Here is a 19,958-nt window from a genome sequence, read left to right as displayed (position 1 = left end):
TGAACAAAGCAGTTAAACTCTTAAGATGCTAACACTATTGAATTGAACATTGATGTCATAAAAATATAAATCCTATACCCTGAAGGATGGTTATGTAAAAAACTAAAAGTACCGTATCTCATTGTCCTCTTAACTAAATCTGTAAGCATTCCATAGGTAAACTTTCTTACATAAAAAATATTTCACCGTTTCTATAGTGAGGAAAAAATGTTAGCAGAGTCTTTTTGAATAGTTAAAACATAGTAAAGTGTTTTCTGAGGGGTAGAAGGGCTAAAAATGAGGCTTGGGTTTCTGAAAAAAGGGTGTCTCTTTTTTCAGTTCCTGGTATGCTAGCAGAAGTGGGGGTTCATGTATATTCAGAATTAACTGACTCTACCATTGTTTTCACCTGTTACAAACAATACAGAAAGGGGAACAATATCAAAATACTCTGCTAATTAGCTGTGTCCCTGCAGAGTCTATAGCCTTGATTGCTTTTAGGGGAAACCTAATCTGCTTAATAGATGACAATGATGATCCAGCTTTCTAATGTTGTTGATAATTAGCCAACAGTTTTGGGGTATAGCGAGATGATCTAAAGGAAAATGCCTTAGAACTTCATTTGTACAGTTACACCAGTTGACTTCTCAAAGATTAAAAATTTCTGGCATACTCTGCTGTGTGAGATGTTACTCATTGCATGAAACCTTGTTTTCCGTTACCCTCTATTACCCCCTCTCCAATTGGGAATACCAGGTATAATTCCACGTCCACCCTTATACCTCCAATCAGCAGCTTACAATATTCCTTTTCTGAAATATCCATAACAAATTCTAGATATGGGTATGTAGGAGATGATGAAAGGTTAGTGTTCACTTAGTAGAGTGAAAGGTATAAAGATTTAGATTGACAAGGAAAAGAAAAAGTTACATTAATTTCCCTGCTCAATATCCTTACCTCTGTGAGGTATATATTAAGATTTTTATGGTCCTTACAGCATTGCAAGATATCCCTTCTGTTGATTAGTCCTTGAAAATGAATTCTGGATTGTCACAATACTTTAAATTCTTAGCCTGAGTAGGTGCAAGTAGCATTAGTCTTGAAGAGCTTTGCTGCCATTGTGTTTACACAGAGCTAGGATCAGATATTTTTAGAAAGGCAAGATCCTTCCATGTAGTATGCAGCTCGGTTATGGATCGTTGATTCTTCAGCTTTTTGTCTTCTCTGATACTGAATTGTTTTGCCAGTTTTATTGGGATTAATTTGGTCATTTAACTGTGATTTCCTTTGGTAGACAACTCTGGGGTTTTTGCTTATTTCAGGTTTTTCCTATTGACTCCAAAACCTGTGTTTCACATCATTCAGTAAACTTTTAAATATTAAAGGAAGAACAGACTACTCACCATTTATGAAACTTGCCCAAATGTGTTGGGCAGTATGGGGAAGTTAGGAGACAGTCTAGTCTACACTGTAGTATAGTACACTGTGTGATGCTTAAATATCTTCTAATTCCTGAAAGGAGCAAACACCTCAGAATGGATCTTGTGTGCATATATATGCATAAAATTATAAATGTGCCTTTCTGTGTGGATGTGTGCTGTACAGAGGCTTTGATGGGAAAGGTTGTAGAAGATAGTGTGGTAATTTAAAAACACTTTTTGAAAGTAGTAGATGGTTTGGGGTTCTGCTGTTTCTGTTGTAGCTTTGGTTTCTAAAAAGCAAGGTTACTGACTTTATTGAGACTTTGAACAGCAATACTGTGATGTTAAATACCTCCTCAATGTGATTGAAACCTTCTCAAGAATGGTGTAAAGAGGAGTGAAACACAGGAACAACAGTTGTAATTAAGAAGGTGCCTTCAGGTTTGAAAACTTTAAAAAAACTCTTAATCTAAATGTAAACACTCCCAAAAAAGCCCAGAGTTAAATGCCTGCAATGTTTTAATAACTGTGGCTTACAAATGACACCCAAGATTAATGCTACATAAATTTTCGATTTATGATATTCCTTATTTCTTACTATGCCATTGAGAACCAGATTTTTGGGTGCTGTGTGTCATGGTGCTCCATGGATAGCTTTTAAAGAGATAGTATTTACTAGAGGTGGACTGCACATATAGAAGTTATCTTTTGCTTCAGTTTTAACTGTAACTCTCAGTCTTCATGGATGGACCTTGCAGGGCTGTGAATGTATGTAAGAATGGTGGGAGCAGAAACATTTATCCAAAAAGTGTGTGATATAGGCACCTTTTAAAAATACATATGAAATGGAAGCTATTTCTTGGAGGTACTTAAAAATAGTTTTGTGTGAGAATCTGCAGCTCTTATTTGTACTAGGTAACGTGCAATTGCATTCTTCATGGCACTGAAATGAAAGTGTGAAGCAATAATTATGCTAATTTAAAAATGGAAAAAAACCAAGATTTCTAACTCTTAAAACATTTTTCTGCTAACCTCAGGAACTTTACAGAATCTGGTATGTTTTAGTATTAAAGGAGAACTAATCTTACACTGTTCTTGTAGCAAGCTAGTGATTTACTAGGTAGGTCCAAAGAAGTTATGTTATACTATATTAACTGTTAGCTAAATATAAATAATGTCTAGTATTTGAACTTTCTAACATTCTTTAAAAGAAGCAGCTTATTTGCATGTTGAAAGCCTTTGCGCCTACTCTTTATTAAGTGTTTAATTGCCTGATGTGTTTAAGAGCTACACTAGTACGTAGCACTCAGTGTGGGCTTGTTTTCCAGTCTTAACCTTATATTTATTACAGTTCTTTTGCTAAGATTTCACCATTAAATACTCATGTGAAAGAAATACAGACATGTCACTGACTAGGATTGGTTTAAGCACTTTACCCAGAAATGTGTATTTATGTATCTTTAGCCTTTTAATTCTGTTTTTCTCTTAACCCCTGCTCTGCAATTGCAGCAAATTCTTTACATTTGCCAGCATTTCATAGACCATAAATATCTTGAATGTGATTATCAGATTCAACTTTTTGTTGTTAGACAGCATTCTATTTACTGAACAAGAATTTGATTCCTTAGTAGCCATTGAGGGTCTCAGAACATCTTCCAAAAGGCACCATGATGACTGGTAATCTCCTGCCCAGCATGCGACAGTTCATGTGCCTACCAAAGGCTCCTTCTCTTGCCCCTCCTGCCATTTCAATTAGGTACAACTTTCTTTGTCCTTTTAAAGACTCAGCCATGTTGCAGCACACTTCGTTCTCTGCTGTGTCCGATCCCAAAGACTGCAGTATCTATCAGTAGAGGGTGAAACGTTCGTAGACTCGCTCACTGCTAAGTATGAATCAGCTGATACCTGTTTGCACCAGTGCAAGTTCAGCCTGTTCTTAAAATGTTTAACCCAAAGAATGCTGTGTAAAGGAGATACTGATACAAGTTGTTTCGAGTCTGGTTGCAAATAAGTAAGTAAATTTTTATTTGTGTTTGTTTTTCAGAGCCAGAGCTTCAACTGTGTGGAAAAGACTAGATGTCCAGGGTCTAATGTGAGTTCTGTGCAGATACAGGGAGATTCAGATTATTTCATCAACCATCTTGGAGTACCTGCCATGCAGTTTTCTTATGAGGACATCAAATCATCAGAGGTAGTTACGAATAAAAATGGGCAAACTGAAAATAGCGGAAGGATAGAATTAGGTTGTGTCAGGTTATATGCTTGCGTGCGTGACAAGTCTCATGCAGTGGAAGGTTATCTCCTGTAACTGGAATTTTTTAGATCTTCAGCAAATTATCACAGAGCTTCAAAGTGACCGATTTTATAGGCGTATGGTATTCAAACAGATAAATGTTTAGAACAAATGAAAGGAAAAAAATTGGAGGACATTATGTTAAAAATTTCAATATTGCTGACAATGTTACAGGTTACTTATTATCTAACGCAGCTTTTCAGATTGATTTCAACATAGAGGAAGGATCTTTTGATGTGTATTTTTTTTCCTGCAAAGTAAGATGAGACAGCCTACATAATTAGTTTTATATCCATTTTCATACGGTGGGCAAAATATGACTCTCTACTATATATGTTGCTTGTAAAGATCTGTAAGATTGATTGCAGTCTTCAGAGCACCGTGTTCTTTTTCAGTTGATTGTCCTTTGCAAGGTAAGTGGAAGAAGGATGCATGTTACACTGTTTGGAGACCAAATTAGAACTGTACACAGATAATCTGTTGGGAACTCCCCAGCCTTACTGCTGTAGGTTCTGTCTGCACCTGGACAGCTCTGACTTGCCCTCAGTTGGTCAGCTGGGAAAGTCTGGCATGAGTTATTTCAAGATACAGTGTTCATGAGAAAAGGTGTGTGTTTTCCTATAAATGTAACAATGCATTGACTTCATCTTCCCCTCGTTTTAATTCTTGCATTGTGCTTATCTACATATGCGCACATCTTTCCAAGTTCAAGAACAAAGCTGAAGCTGAGTTGAACTGGAATGCTTCCTGGCTCTGCATGTAATATGCTTTTATTTCACAAATGCAAAACAAAACAGAAATATGCCACATACTGGAGCATTGTTGTCATGTTCGTGTGTAAATTAAAATAGATTAAGTCAAAAAACTATATAAACAAGGAGACTTCTGTTTCTAAATATCACTGCACCTATTAGGCAAAGTATTCTCTGTAAGATTAAACACAAGGCAGAGGCTGTAAGGAAAATGTGAGGGCAGAAGACCTGTGAGTACAATGTTTATGACAGGCTTGTGGTCTGGTGCAAATTTCTGTTGTCACTTAGCAGCTATTCCTCACAGTTTCCACTCCAGATATGTGTATATAGGATCTTATAGAGCATGAGAAAAAATTGCAAACTTCTGTATATAAAAATTAGTACTTCCCAGCACCATTTACAGTATGAACACTGAAGGTTTCCTTGGCTATTGTCTATTTCAATCCTACCAAAGTTACTCTTCGTGTTCAGTTAACTTCCCAGATGTGTGTTTTTGTCTTTCAAAATGATTCAGCAATGTAATTAAAAGCATAAAAGAAATTATTTTCATATTTGCTTAAATGTGACACAGCAAATTTGATTCTGTTGAAAACACAGCTTTTGTCCTTCTTCCAAAACTGTTTCCCAGAAATAAACTTGTACTAAGTGTAAGTTGCAGTCTCAAAGTTGATGTACTGTACCTCTCAGATTTTAGAAGATCTTGACCCCATGAGATCTATATCATGTGAGCCATAAATCTGCTTAGCAAAATCTGTACATTTCTGTTGGCAAGAGGATGAACTTTTTCCTAAAAATGAAGTTATAGAATGATTAAATTTGGTTTCTTGATTTTTATTTATTTATTTTACTGATTATTAACAGTCCTTCAAAACACAGGCTCCTTGTCTTTCCTATATTCTATCAGAAAAGCAATCTGTTTATTTTTTACTGCTTATTGCAACTGTTTATTGGGGATTCTGTTTATTGTATCAAACAGGGATAATAGTATTATTGTAAACCAGGCAGAAATTATTCTGGGTTTACAGCTGTATTAATAGAACAAGTAGGAATTTCTCTTGTGCAGGTTAGTGAGAATAATCTGTTGAGTTGCAATGAGGGTTGGTTGGTTGGTTGGTTGTTTCCAAGCCATTCAGCTTTTTTAACTATGTCTCAGTTTTGTCAGCTTCATTGCAAAACAAGATTTGGAAAAACATACTTCAGAAACGGGATGTTTTGACGTGCTTTGGTAGACTTATCATATTGCCAGGCTGGTTTCCTCTGCTGTCTCTCTTACTGCTGTGACCTGCTCAGGAAATTCTCTTCTTTTGGAATATACATTAGTTGTTTATTTTATCCACCTGTCAGACAGCATTCAGCGTCACATAAAACTGATGCTATTCCAGACTTCAAAAAAAAACTGGTTTAGAGTAAAAAAAGTCCAAGACCTGTACCCTTGTAGCCTGTCTACAGAGCAACAGTTACAGGTCAGCTTTAGAAATGCATTTCTTCCATAGTCGGTGTAATGCTAATCCTCAGAGAGAAGGTTGTAAAGGGTTTTCATTGGCAGGAACATGAGGAGTAAATAAGAGGAAATAAAAGTTGTGAGAGGAAACATTCAGACCAGAAGAGTAAGTAAAACTGTCTCGCTCGAAATTACCTAATACAGCAAACCCAGAGCCTCCAGGAGGTTAAATCTGCATGGCAAATGCCTGTGGTCAGATCTGTGAGCTAGTAAAGTGCATTCTAAGTATTCAGCCACTAGTATAAAAATACACTGAGTGAAATGCAGCTCGTTTATTTACTAGCGGAAAATATGCAGCATTTTAGTCTGCAAGTAAGAAGTAAACTTGGAAGAATTTATCAAGTGGAAAAGAACATAATACTAACCCAATTTCCAAGGATTCTCTTGCAGCTGCTGAGGAAAGCCTTCCTCTCCTCCCAGCTGCTGCTGCACAGGCTTTACCTTTGACATGAGGGTCACATTCAGATTTGTAATGTGTTAGGAGAGAAAGGCTGATCAGCTTTTCCTCATACTGCAGATTCCCTTTGAGTTGTTGTCATTTTCATCCAAGTGACCACCACGTAGGGAAAGAGAAGCAATGTTGATTTCAAATCTGAGTTTCTCTACTACTGAAAGCCCATGGTTGTAAGTCTGTCAGTCCTCGCCTCAGCAGAGAATAGTATTAGAAACATCTTCACTTAACTTTACATCAACAAGAAAGAGCAGCATAAAGTAAAAGAGGTCTTAGATCACAGACTTGTCTTTGTTACTCTCTGTACTGCAATAAAAGCTAATGGAATTACTCCACTGTATGATTATTGGTACATCAGGAATAATAGATTGCAGCAAGTAAATTCTGATTCTTTTTCATGTGTGGACCATTTCTGTGCCCTTGAAAATATCAGCCATGTTTGTATTACTATTTATTTTCAAACCAAAACATGATATAACAGGTATAACATGTAAATATCCTCCATAATTATAGAAAATGCATGCATTTAACAGAAAAAACTATTGAGTTTGGATACATCACTGTTCATCGTGATTCTGCTTAGTGTCTTCGATGTAAATTCTTCACCTGTGGTATTTTTATTTTGTAAACATGACTGAGGCTCAGCCCTTGGTTTCTTGACTGTAAATTAGGAATAATGGAAAACACTGAGTGTGGTGGTGTATGATCTGTAGAGCATGCCTTCAGTTTCTATTTGAATTCATTATTTTTTTCTGAATGGCTATACATTGATTGTGTGCCTGTGTAATAGAAAATAGAGCTCTATCACTTAATACCTTTCCTTGTTTTCCTATTAAAATATGTAAAAGTTTCCAATTTTGCTACAGTTTTGGAATTTTATCTATGAACTTTTCAAAAAGTTCTTTGGAATATAAATATCATCACAATGACCTAATAATGGAGTTGTCGTTTTATTTGGTAGTATAGATTACCTCTACCACAGAGGCAGAGTAAAATAAATCTCTTGGGCATGTGAAGAGTTTTTTGCCCCATTACTTTTTTGCTGCAATAGAAGCATCACCTGTTATGGAAAAGATGTAATTTAAAATGTGAGCTGTTTACACAGCGGTTTGTTGCAGAGAGTGATTTCAGGCAGTATATACTGAGAAGGGCTAAATGTGCTGGGATATATTTTGATATGGGCTGCTTTGGTGTGCTTATGGTATGAGTTGTTCAAGGCTAGTGTGTGCAAATAGGGTATTATATGTGGAGAAGAAGAGACAAATTCCACAGATTTCCACTCGGAGGCAAAATTAAGGGCTGTTTTCTAATCCTGCTTCTTTAGTAGCCTCATCAAACATGGAAAGCAGAAGGCAGATTCTGCTATGCCAAGAATATATGTGTCATTACTTGAGGTATATGGAGAGAAGACATACAAGTCTTCCACGGTATTGTAACTGCTGAGCAACCTCACTCTTCAAAAAACTCTCTACTGATTTGCTTAAAACAGATTAATATTAACATGTCTTAAAATGTACTACATGTCTCAAAATATAACACGGCTTTTGCAGTAGTGTGTCAAGGCTATCTCCAGCCACCTCCAGAAGGTTGTATGGCATAAATCCATCCTTTCCTTTTTACTCTGCATTTATTATATAAAAATGTAATATCAGGACCAACAGCACGGTCTGGAAAATTTTGTGTTGTTTTGTGTCTCTAGCCATAGTTTTGCCTTCTCAGAGAGACTCATAACTTCAGAAATTTTTCCATACCTCCTCTTTTAACCTAGTTCTGTTTCTCTTATTTCTCTCCCTTATTTCTTTAAGCTTTGCCTTGTTTTTCTTTTTATATGACCATCATCCCATGTCGTTTTCCCTCTCCTTGGTAGAGCACCTTAAAAATGTAGTTTGCTCTGCTGGATTCAACATTTTAATCTGATGGCCACACTTGCCTTTTTTTCCATCATGAAAGTGGGCAGAGGAAAGTATTTTTGAAAGAAAAGTTCTCTATTTGGAAGTGTAGTAGTGGACTTTTTCACTAAAGAGAAAAGAATCAACCCCACAGCTGGAAGTTAAATCACTTTTATTATGTCTTTCGTAGCACAGTTGCTGAAGTACTGGAATATAAGTAAATCACAGAGGCTGAGAAAAATAGTCTTGCTGTGGCTGCCTAATGTCTGGGTAAAAGAGAAAATATAATCTGGATTAGCCACGTTTTCAGTTAGAGGTTTGATTGTTTCTTCAGCATTGTAAAACAAACATTAAACTTCAGCATTTTGAAGCTGTTCCAATCACTTGCAATCTGAAGCTGGTACAGGAGTATTTTGAGCTTTTATCAAGATTGAAATAGACTGTTACTATCCATTTCTGTGTCATTGCAGTCAACAGTTTCAGGTGGAATCCAGTTTTTTTTTTAAATTACAGCTAGATGATTTTCTATGTTATTTGCATATTATTAATCCTTCTCAGTGCTTCCTATTACATAATGATTTTAGTCTGACAACACAGAATCTGAAATCCCTTCTATGATAATGTGGTAGGTTACATCAATGTTAGCATTATCATTTTATCTTGAGAAAAACCAAGTTACTGAACATTATTAAAAAAAAACACTCTTTTTGTTATTTATTGATGGATACATATTTAGCATGAAATATCTTATGGTAGCTGCCCAGGTTTGGGTATGCAGGGCTTACAGAACATTTACTTTTACACCTAGACCATAAAAGTTGTTTTCCGTATCTTCACTCAAACTTAAGTAGAGGCAAGAAGTATAAAAATTACCTGTCACATTCTTCACAGGCTAGACCAAGATAGTGTAATACCATGGACCACTAAGCTAATTTAGAAGAAAAATGAAAAGGGGTTCCTTTATAGAAGGCATTTGTATGTAATATATGTAGAAGAGTTTAGAATTTTGACAGTTTGAGATTGTATCCTCTTTAGAGAGAATGCATAATGATTTTTATTTCTGTTGAAATATGCATAACTTTTTGAAGGTAACTTTCAACTTTCATTAGAGCCCTTAAAAGTGATTTTCACCCACACTGGTGTAGAACAGAGGCCACTAAATCTTAACTCTTCAGTGAATGTGGCTTCTCAGTTGTTTTTAACATCTGCCTCTGCTTCCTCCCTTCCTCCCACCCTGCCCTCTTTTCTTTCTTTTTTTTTTTAATCACTCTTTGGGGAAACTTACTGCAGTTTCAGTATTTACATGCTTAGGCTGACACATCATGTGCTTCTTTCAAAAGAAATCAAAAGCCTTCCAAGTTTTCTTTGTTATGAGAAAAAAGACAGAGGAGCTGTCCTTGATGAAGAGAACTTAGGGTCTAGTTTACTGAAAAGTAACTCCTGTGTTGCATGCTGCTTTTCTCTCTTTCATGTGCTTATGTTAGAGAAGGGGGAGGGCTTAGGCAGTATGGAATGCTCTTCAGTGCATCTGGCTTGTGTCTTTTTAAAAGGGAATGAGAAACTGGTGTTTATACCGATTTTGTCTGTGTGGGGACAGAATTGCATGTCTCTAAGCTGTGGGGTTCTGGTGTCAAGTATTAGGAGCACCATTTTATCCTGTATTACGGGGACCTTCAGCTGCTGTTTCATTTCTTGAGTGTTTTTGTGCAAAGGTAAAGTTTTGAACTGAATGTACAAATTCACAGAAGTCAGGGTGTCTTGGGCAAGTTCTGGGTGTTCGCTTTGTGTAAAGGGTAAGGACTCTATCCATCAGCTGGACTGGCCACACTGAGACTGTACCGGGAACATCTTTGTTTAACTGATGACTGGGAGAGTCTGTTTCCTATCGTTATTGCTTCACTGATGTACTGAGTTGGTTCCAGTATGACCCTGACATGATGTTTATATTATTTAATTTTAGTTCGGTGAAAGTGTCTTAAGTAATTAGCCTCAGTGAGAAGTTTAATTAAAGTGGAATTTTGTAAGAAGCATTTGGAGGGTTGTTTTCTTTTCAGTTTTGCAACCGCCTTATCAAAGGTAACTCAGTAGTGTAGTTGATGGCTACTGGCTCTGTTACCGCATGAACAGCTTCATCCATTACCATTCTAACCTCCAGCACACTGTTTCTTAGATTTAACAAAACAAGCAATGAAAATAAAGTTAATTTTGTCCTACCAGTGAGCTATTGCCATTTCTCTGGCTGCCAGAATTTATTAAAAGCTACTGTTTCTTTGAAAGAACAGTTCTCTGGTTCTGTGTATCTGATACAGAATGGACAGTATATGTTAACAAAGCTGAAAACAACCAGTCAACAATTTGCAAACTCAAGAACTGGTAATCCCCAGTGACAGACACAACCTCTGTCTTCTAGCTACAGTGTCTGAGCTGCAGCTTACCTAGAAGTGTAACGTACATTGCCATGCAGTTGGATGTGTCGTGAACAAATTCTGATAACTGCCACTGTAAATTTCTGACCAATGTTCTCTTACATTCTCTCCTAGCAAAATCCTTGTCAAGGATTATTTATATACATAATGTATTTATGTACACACACTTTATTTTTATATGCATATGTCTTTATATATGTAATCAAGGTGGCATTATGGATGACAGCAAAGTCTGTGGTATAGTTTTGTTAGCAAATTCTAGGTAAAGTGAGAAATGTACTTCCATAAACACAACCTTGTACCTGTGTGTGTATATTTAAAGCAAACATGAGTTGTCTGATCTACAGTATCCTATATTGAGAGCCATTTTTGTATCACTAATGTAGTTCACTGTTCAGTTACAGTAATTAAAGTCAGGTTTTGTGTTCTGATGTTTTAAGATCTCTGTATTCCTAATGCAGTTATCTCAACGTTTTGCATCACATCATTAATCTCACCGTTACTCCATGTCCAAATCATAGAATCATTTAGGTTGGAAAAGACCTTTTAAGATCATCAAGATCATCTAACCATTAACCCAGGACTGCCAAGTCCACAACTTGCCTCTTAAGCACCATGTCTACAAACACTTCCCTGGGCAGCCTGTTCCAATGCTTGATGACCCTTTCAGTGAAGAAAGTTTTGCTAATAGCCAATCTAAACCTCCCCTGTAGCAACTTGATTTCCTTTTGCCCTGTCACTTGTTGTCTGCAAGAAGAGCCTTACCCCCACCTTGCTTACAGCCTCCTTTCAGGTAGTTGTAGAGTGGTAAAATCCCCCCAACCCTTATTTTCTCCAGGCTAAACAGCCCCAGCTCCCTCAGCTGCTTCTCATCGGACTTGTGCTCCAGACCCCTCACCAGCTTTGTTGCCCATCTCTGGACATGCTGCAGAACCTCATTTTCTCTTTTACTTCCATATGTCCTCCAGCCCCTTTCCAGGCAGGAAAGGGTTAGTTACTGTCTTGACATTTGTGACTGACTATTTGAATGATCTATGGCTGACCAGGCTCTTCTGGCAAATTTTGCGCTATTTTTCTTCTGTTATTATTTAGGTCCTCCTGGATTAAGTGTCACCCAGTACCAATTAATTTATGAGATCCAAGTATATTTACCAAGAACTTCAAGTATATTTACCAAGAACTTCAATTAGAAGCATCGTTTTCTTCAATTAGAAGGTATCATTTTCTTTGAAGGTTCAGGGTAGACTGTATACAAAGATGTACTTCAGCTGTAGCTGCTCCAAAAAGAACTTCCAGGCCTTCGGCATGTGTGCGAATGTCCTTAGAAAAGAATTAGAACCCGTTGTTTGACTGTGGTATTCCGGGGAGATTCCTACCCTAACGAGAAGCCGTACTGCCCCTTCTGTGTCTAGACCGATAGGGAGTTTGTGTAACAGCAGCGTGATGCTATGATGGTCTGCAGTTTGGTAGCTTTTTCATCTAAAAATACAGCTCTGCATGGCTCCCCTCCTTCCCTGTTTTACTCCTCCTTTCTCTCTGGTATATGTTAATTTTTTTAAGGAAATAACACAGCTGGTAGCTGCCCATGGGGAGTTAGGGGAGATGTTTTATGCTTGTATGAAAGAATCAAAGTACTAGTGTGTTTAGAATACCAGAGAATACCTGAAATTCTTTGCAAAGGAGCAAATGTATCAGCCTCAGAATGGCAGTTTGCTTGGAAGCCCAGGATTTCTTTTTTCTAACCTCTCTCTGGAGAGTTTGGTGCTGTTTCATTTGCTGCTGGGAGATTTTATGAATGTCGTAGTGGAACTTTATGGTTAACAAGGTGTAGCGATGGGAGTTAGATGTGCCAAGGTGAAGAAAGAGGTTTCAGTTTTGTTCATGGACAAGCGATGAACTGCCAGCGTGTAATAAAATATAGTTCAGGCAGTCCCCAATAGATCGTCTTGGGACTACTTGTGACAGTAGGTCCAAACCACAGCTGCTTGTGTGTCTTGCCTTTCTCACTCGTGAGCTCTACTGTCTTTATAATAGCTATGTGTTTGTTTATTCATACTGTATTTCTTCTGACCAATATGTTTTCTCTTTTTTGTCCATCTTTAGCATAAATTAGGGCTTTTTAATTTCTCACTACATTCAGGGGTTACTCAGCATACATTAATACATTAATCCATCTGTTTGCTTGCATGCTAATTTAGTTGAATGTGATAGTGAGAGCATGCTGAAATTGTTAAGGTTAATGACTCAGTGTTTTACAAGACAAAATACATTTGATGTTCAAGTGGTTGGTTGAGTTATTTTATTGAATAATATGAATATTTAGCTATTTAATTTCATAGAAGAACATCTTTCTTAGTCCACTAATGTTAGCGAAACTGATGGCATCCTCATCAGTTGATACATTACTTTGCTCCAAAAGAATCTGTTTGGTCTCATGAATCCTACTGCTTTGATGTCCCAAACATCCCATGCTGCTTCCAGAAAGGGAATATTCTTTACATAAACCTGCCATACAGCAGGAAAAATGCACAGCTTCTTTAACATTCACACTGCACGCATACATGTTGTCGCTGTAAACTGTCCTTGCAGGCTGTCTCATAGGCTCTTCATTTTCTGGGAATTGACTGAGGACTGTTGAAAGTCAATGCAAGTTAACAGGGTCAGCGGGATATGGGAAAACATGTGAGAAATTTGCTTAGACACCAATTATTGCTTCTGTTTGATAGCCTGCTGAAGCATCTAGTTACTGAAAACATACTGTCTAAGGGTAGAAGACACAATTATCTGTCATCCCTGGAGAAGTAAATGGCATGTTGCATTCAAGGTAACATTTTGCCATTGTTGTTCTGAGTGGCTAAAATCAACGCACCAACTAAAAATCTTCTGGCAGAGTGTCTGGAGTAAGTATCAGAACTTGTTTTGTGTCAGCAGGTATTAGTAGTGTGGCACTCAGCTTTGTCTTTTAATGCTTTGGGGGGGGGGGGGGGAATCAAGATCACTGGACTATCAAACAGCTGTGATTGAGTCAGTGATACATTGTCTCAAATAAAATTTGCAATGTTTGATAGCTGTTAAAGAACTGTTTAATGAGGCTTTTGATAAATACTGTCTTTGAAGACGTTGTTCTTTGCAAAAGCCAGTTCTGATTCTTGCTGCAAAATGGTGAGCCTCCCACCTACACACTACCTGTCCACTGGATAAAATCAGGTTTCTTCGTTCAGTGAAATAGCTTAAATAGTTTTTTTTAAATCACTGAAAATAGAAATTGGAAATAGGAAGCATTGAATCAGGAAATAAAAGCATTGGGCTTTATAATATTGATGATTGTGAAAGACATTGTCACTGGGATTCATGGCTTATAGCAGGACAGTGTTAGGATGATCTTACTGGCACTGCATGTTTTCTGCGCAATTTGAATGCTCACAAGTGATCATAAAACATTACAAACAAAATGTTCTTGCATCCTTCACACAACACATCAAAGAACAAGTTTTCTCTCTTACCTACAGTGAATCTGAACTGAGCCTTCTGTTTCTAATCTGAAATTTTGGGAAGATCCTCTGTGAGGTCCCACGTTTCTGGCTTTGGCTGCTTCTTCCTACTTAATCTGCTGATTCTGCTTTCAGCTTTAAAAGTAAAACTTTTTTAAAAGGAAAACTGTAGAGAGGATTAAAGCTATGCAAGTATCCTAATATTTTAAAAGTTGCTTTCTTTTGCTGTGGTGTGTGGATTTGTAGATTTACAGTGGTTATTTCCATTCACTTACTAATGCAAGGAAGAAAACATTAAAAGAGGTGAGGGAAAAGTGTTTCTATTCTTCTACTGTCTGATGACTGTTGGCTTGAGTTATTCTGGCTACAGTTGAGTTTAATAAAATAAATTGTGCAGCAGTGATTCCATTTCTGCCCCTTCTGTTTTCTGCGTAGTCTGTTTTGGGAGGCTGTGCTTATTTTGTCCAGCATCTGGTGACGTCGCGAAGTCAGTGCACATCTTTACCATAACATTAAAACAGAAAATATATTTGGTTTCTTTTCTAAAAGTTCTTCAGTAAACTGAAATGGTAAAAATACCAAAGAAAAGCCTTTTGTCAGAAACTCCTCCTGACATGTCTGTTTCCACAAAGTAGGGTCATTCTGACTTAGAACAAGATTTTTTATGTACTTTGGGCTGCGGCAGCTGCAAAGTTTTGCTTTCTGAAAATAATTTGAAAGCATACACATTGTATGTGTTTAGTTTCATTTAAGTAGTAATCAGTGAAAACCAACTTTCTGGAATGAGGATTGGGGGGGGGGGAGGTGTATGTGTGTGGAATATTTAATTAGATATCAAGAGCATTTGCTAGATAGGGAAAAGTCAGCCTAGTAGTGAGATGGAGATGCATGCCCCCTCTGCTGCAGTATGTTTGCAGCTTTAAGGGCCTTTATTAGTGAAAAATCCTATATGCTATACATTAATGTCTGGTGTTATTCCATTGATTCATTTTAACCTAGATAATCCGCTTTTTCAATAAATCTTTTTAAAAAATCTGCTTCAGTGTACAGCATCCTCCCAAACTATATGTAGTGTAGAAAGCTGATGATAAGCCATATTTTAGTCTGAGATACCCTTTTCAATTACTCTTCTTTTGATCCTGCTTCCAGTCAAACCTCTGGTTCAATCTCTTACGCCTCTCCAGGAAAAAAAAAAAAAAAGGAAAATGGAGAAAAGATGGGCTTTTCGCCTAGCTGAGGTGAAACACCTGTTTCACAAAGAAATACAATTGTATATGTGCTGCCAAGACACCATATGCCAATTGCTTGCCTTAGGGTAAAGCGGCAGAAGGAATTAGTGAGAGCCTGCAGTGCAGATTTCAGAGGTATTTTTGTTCTTCCCACTGCTCTCTCTTTATCTTTTCTTCTGACGGGGCTTTCTCCTTCATGCTATGACAAGTTTTTGGCAATGGTTTTGAATACAGATGCAGACGAGTCCTCATGCGACTGTAAGCCTCTGGATTCCTGGGTAACAGTTTTGGGCACTAGCATAACTTTGTGGGGTGTGCTCTGCAGGTGAATTCAACCTCCCAACCAAACTTCTTCCCCAGGTTGATTCAGAAGGTAAGCACTAACCACTTGTTTTGTGTTCTAGTGACCAGATGCTGGTGTTTGTCTGTGTCCCTCAGGCTGCTGTAATTCTGCCCTTCATGCTGTTGTATTACAAAAAGGCAGAAAGAGTGAAACAGGTTAATAGCTCATAGAACAGACACATATATATATATATCAGTGTGTGTATGTATAGGTAACATTATATTCTCAATCCTGATGCAGCAGAAGCTTTATACCTCTAAATTCTCCTCTGTTAGACATTTTTCTTTGGTCTGTGTGAGGAAAATAAACAGCTTTCTCTTGGCTTTCATCCTTCTTTTGTGTATTTGCTCTGCAGACTTTAGCAGCGTTAGATTAGCATGTTTATACTGTTTGGCCTACCTGTACAAATTTCAGAAGGATTTTTGCTCACAGTCCTTGCTCTCTGTTGTACCTTCCTAAGACTCTTTTACTTTTGAGCACTGCAGAATTTGTGGCACAAATGTTGTGCATTGCTGAAGGGCAAAGCTAGCACAAATATGGATAATACAGACTAATACTAACAGGGGTAAAGTCAAACTCGTTCAAGAAATTTAGTCTAAAGACTGTGATTTTTCAGGCTGAGCATTATTGTTGAGTGGGGGAACCTTTGCTGCATGTTACTTTCCAATAAAAACCCCCAAACAAACCCAACCCTCCCCCAAAAAATGTTTTTTTGAGGTATTTGTGTATTGTTCAACAGATTAAGGACAGAGGGAAGTTTTCTTAAAAGTGCTGGGGAATACTCAGCAGGCAAGAAACATCTGATCAGGCATGGAATGAGAGCATATTAAGGAATTACTAGTTACATAATTTGCATTTCCTAACTGCTACTTCAGTGGTTTCTAAAGTAATAGTCAAGAAAACAGGATTCTCTGTTGTGGATGCAGCATTGTTCTGGCCTAGTAAAGAAAATAGTGTGTTGTACTTACCACAGAACTATTTCCAGTTCTAAGACACTGTGTGGTAAAATTTTATTTTTCTTTTTCTCTTTTTGGACAGCAAAATAGATCTCTAAAGTATGTCTTGGTATTTACTCTGTTTTACATTAAATCACCAGAAGTGCAGGGGGATTTTATTCATGATTTAAAATGCATTGGTTGAAAGTTGGCATATAAATTGAAAGTATGCTGTTAGATGGTACACAAGGGATGACAAATTTAGTACCTTTAGAAGGTGAAGCATTATGTTCACTTAATTAGTTGAGAAAGGATGAAATAAGTTAGAAAAATGAGTCTAGTAAATCAGAAGTGAATTTTAGTGCAATTGTCCATCATAAATAAGCAAGAGTAAGCCAAATTTGGGGTTTTACGGGGTTTTTTTCCTGCATTTTCGATCCCCATTTAATCAATTCATAAATCAATTAATTACTGTCATGAGACCTGAGGGCAGCAGGAAATTGTGTTCAAATTAAAAAGAAAAGGAGGCAATTTGTTTTAAGATTGAAAGTTGAATGTTCAATCGAAGTTTAATCAGAAGTGACCCATTATTTGAGAAGTGGAACATCAATGTCTTTCTAATTTCACAGAATGCTTCATTAAATGAATGCTTAGAAAAGATCAGGTTAACTGATCATTCCAAAAGGAAGATGAGACAAAATGGGGTTTTGGAAGCCCATTTCCAAACACGTTATGCTTATTCATTTCTCTTCTGAAGAGCTCATAGAGAAACCAAATCATTAGATCATTCATAGAGAAACTGGGAATTCAAGGATTATTGGTGTTGGTCCTGTCTAGATTGTACAGATTGTATGATGAAAACATAGCTCCATATCAGAAGAGCAAATGTTCTTAATCCATTTGGATAGCTAGGTACCTAAAGAACAATTTATGAAAGGCAGTAAACAGCAAGGAGAAAAATTTTAAAGCCATGACTGGAAGTTGGGCCTCCTAAATTTTAGTGTGTCTCACTGTGATCTGACCTTGGAAAAGTTTTTCCATAAATTGATACCATCTGGAGAGCGCTCAGCTGCACGATACATACAACACTCTGCCCATTGTACAAACTGAGGATGATACTAGTGCCTGACTAGAAGTGAAGGCAGATGAATTTTATTTAGGAAGTGAGTGTGGGAGAGTATGAGGACAGCAACTGTAGCTGTAACTCCTACTGTGGGTGAAAAGCATAAAGGAATAATGTAGTTGGGTTTAGTGCTCTTTGGATTAGCATGTATTTTTCTTAGTGTGTATTTACTAGAAATTTGCTTAGCAAATTGCTGTTAAAAAAAAAACAACAAGGGAAAATAACACTCGCTTTTTATTCTGAGTTTGCTGAAAGAATAAATGAGGAGTCTGATTCAGTTTCTCGCTGTTGGAAAGTGTGGCTCGTGCTGTTAAACGCTGAGAGGTACTCTTGAAACATCATCTAGACTCATCTCTCTGCCATGTGCTCGCTGGGATAAAGAGTGGGCTTCTGTTACTTGTAAAGTTCATGCCGCTTTCTCTGATGAGCATAGTGCTTGAAAGTCAATAAAAGGCAAGAGAAAAAGAATATGTTTGCCTTTCTAGTAGCTCTTTATGAAAGTATCTTTTATGAAAAAGAAAAGAAAGGAATAACTGTTTTAAACATTTCCCTTTATAAGTGCAGAGCAAGGTATTTCAGATGTCAGTAAGTTATTTCAGGTATTAATCTTGGATTAACTATTTGCAAGTACCATCTGTCTGTACACGTACACAGACTAATAGATGTTATCTGTAAATGTATACAAATATAAAAAACTTTTGTCTTTTGGTTTCTTTCATGTGCACTCTGTCGGAAGGGCTTTGTTTCCTGAGCAGAAAGCTTAATTGCACAAAAATACTCAAGCCTGCCTAAATCAGTGATTCTACATGACTCCTTTTCAGGAGCTTAGCATGCAGGGCCTTGATTCCATCATAGGCAAGATGACTTGCCGCTTGTGGTGACAAAATGTGTTTTGATTTATTTGCTGATCATTGCTTCCTTATGTTGCGTTCCTTTAAAAAGCAGCAGCCAAGGCAGTAGTAAAGGCTGCCTGTTTGCCTTGCCCAGCTGCTGTGGTCTCCACTAAGTTGGTTGATTGCTCAGTGGCTTTCAGAGAAAGAGCACACTAATCGGGGAGGGATTTCCAGAGCACAGATGTGGCAAAAAACAAAAACAGAGAGAACGGGGCTGGTGTGATACAGGGGCAGTAATAAAAATGAGAAAAAACCCCAAACCTTTCAGGACAGAAGGGACTAATGAGAAGAGCAGGGAGCCTATTCATAGTCTGACCACAAGACTGACAGAAAAAAACTCTTCCTGATGCTCCTAGAAGGGGCTGTGTTGAGTTTGTGGCAAAGTGAAAAGTCACTGGAGGGTTGGTGGGCTGAGGCTGAGGAATAACCTAAAGATAATGACTCCTTGTGCAAAGAAACAAGAAGCAAAAGTTATTTACAAAGTTGTTTTTTTTTTTTATTTTGTTGTACTTTAGCATTTTAATAAATGTTGCCATAAATTCAGTTCTCATAAAATCTAGTTTGAAAGAAAAATAAAGTTTGTCTTTTCAGGTGTTTACCTCCAGGAAGATATCAGGAATGATCTACATCTGACCTTTAGCTGACTTGGGGTTCAGTCACACCACTCATTTGTGTAATTCAAACACAACCTATTATTTACCTATTATTTCTTTCCATTTAAGTTGTGTAAGCAGAGCAAGAGCTTCTGCTCCGGGAAGGCACTTAAATTACTAGAATGGCTATGAATGTATAATTTCAATGTTTGTATCTCTCACCACTGAATGCAAGATAAGTGTAGGATGACTAGAACCCGAACCTGTGCTCCACAGGTGTGTCTAGCATAGGGGGGGATAAAAGCCAGTTACAGGGTGTTTTCCTGCTTTACAGGCTGCCGATCCATCAAGCTTTAGATTCCAGAGAATGAATATTTGTCTAGATGGAGCAATAATCTGATGTTGTGTGATAATTCATAATCATACCCTTCACAGACTCTCAGTAAGGTACTCAAGAATGAATATAAATAATGTAACTCTTTTTAAGTTATTGATTCCAATTATGTGAATGATGATGAACAGCGTTAGCACCACCGTAGCAGAATGACAGTGTTCCTCAACCTCCCCCCAGTCAAATGGCATGGCTCTGTAAACTAGTGTGCAAACTTAAAGATGCATAAGTGTTACGAATTAATCTTG

General features: G+C 37.4%; 1 protein-coding gene across 6 annotated transcripts in view; it reads left to right on the top strand.

The window, feature by feature from the left end:
- Positions 1-19,958, top strand: part of NAALADL2 (N-acetylated alpha-linked acidic dipeptidase like 2) — a 504,243-nt gene that overhangs the window by 405,557 nt on the left and 78,728 nt on the right. For 5 of the 6 annotated variants that reach the window (XM_037406785.1, XM_037406787.1, XM_037406788.1 and 2 more), the window contains one exon: positions 3,445-3,591. The exons of the other annotated variant lie outside the window; for it this stretch is intronic. In XM_037406785.1, the coding sequence (XP_037262682.1) occupies positions 3,445-3,591 (147 nt within the window). The remainder of the gene's footprint in view (positions 1-3,444; positions 3,592-19,958) is intronic. 6 annotated transcript variants of the gene reach the window in all.

The sequence above is a fragment of the Falco rusticolus genome, chromosome 13, assembly GCF_015220075.1.
Source record: "Falco rusticolus isolate bFalRus1 chromosome 13, bFalRus1.pri, whole genome shotgun sequence".
Lineage (NCBI taxonomy): Eukaryota > Metazoa > Chordata > Aves > Falconiformes > Falconidae > Falco > Falco rusticolus.
Note: the sequence above shows the minus strand (reverse complement) of the source record. Positions and strands in the feature narration are given on the sequence as shown.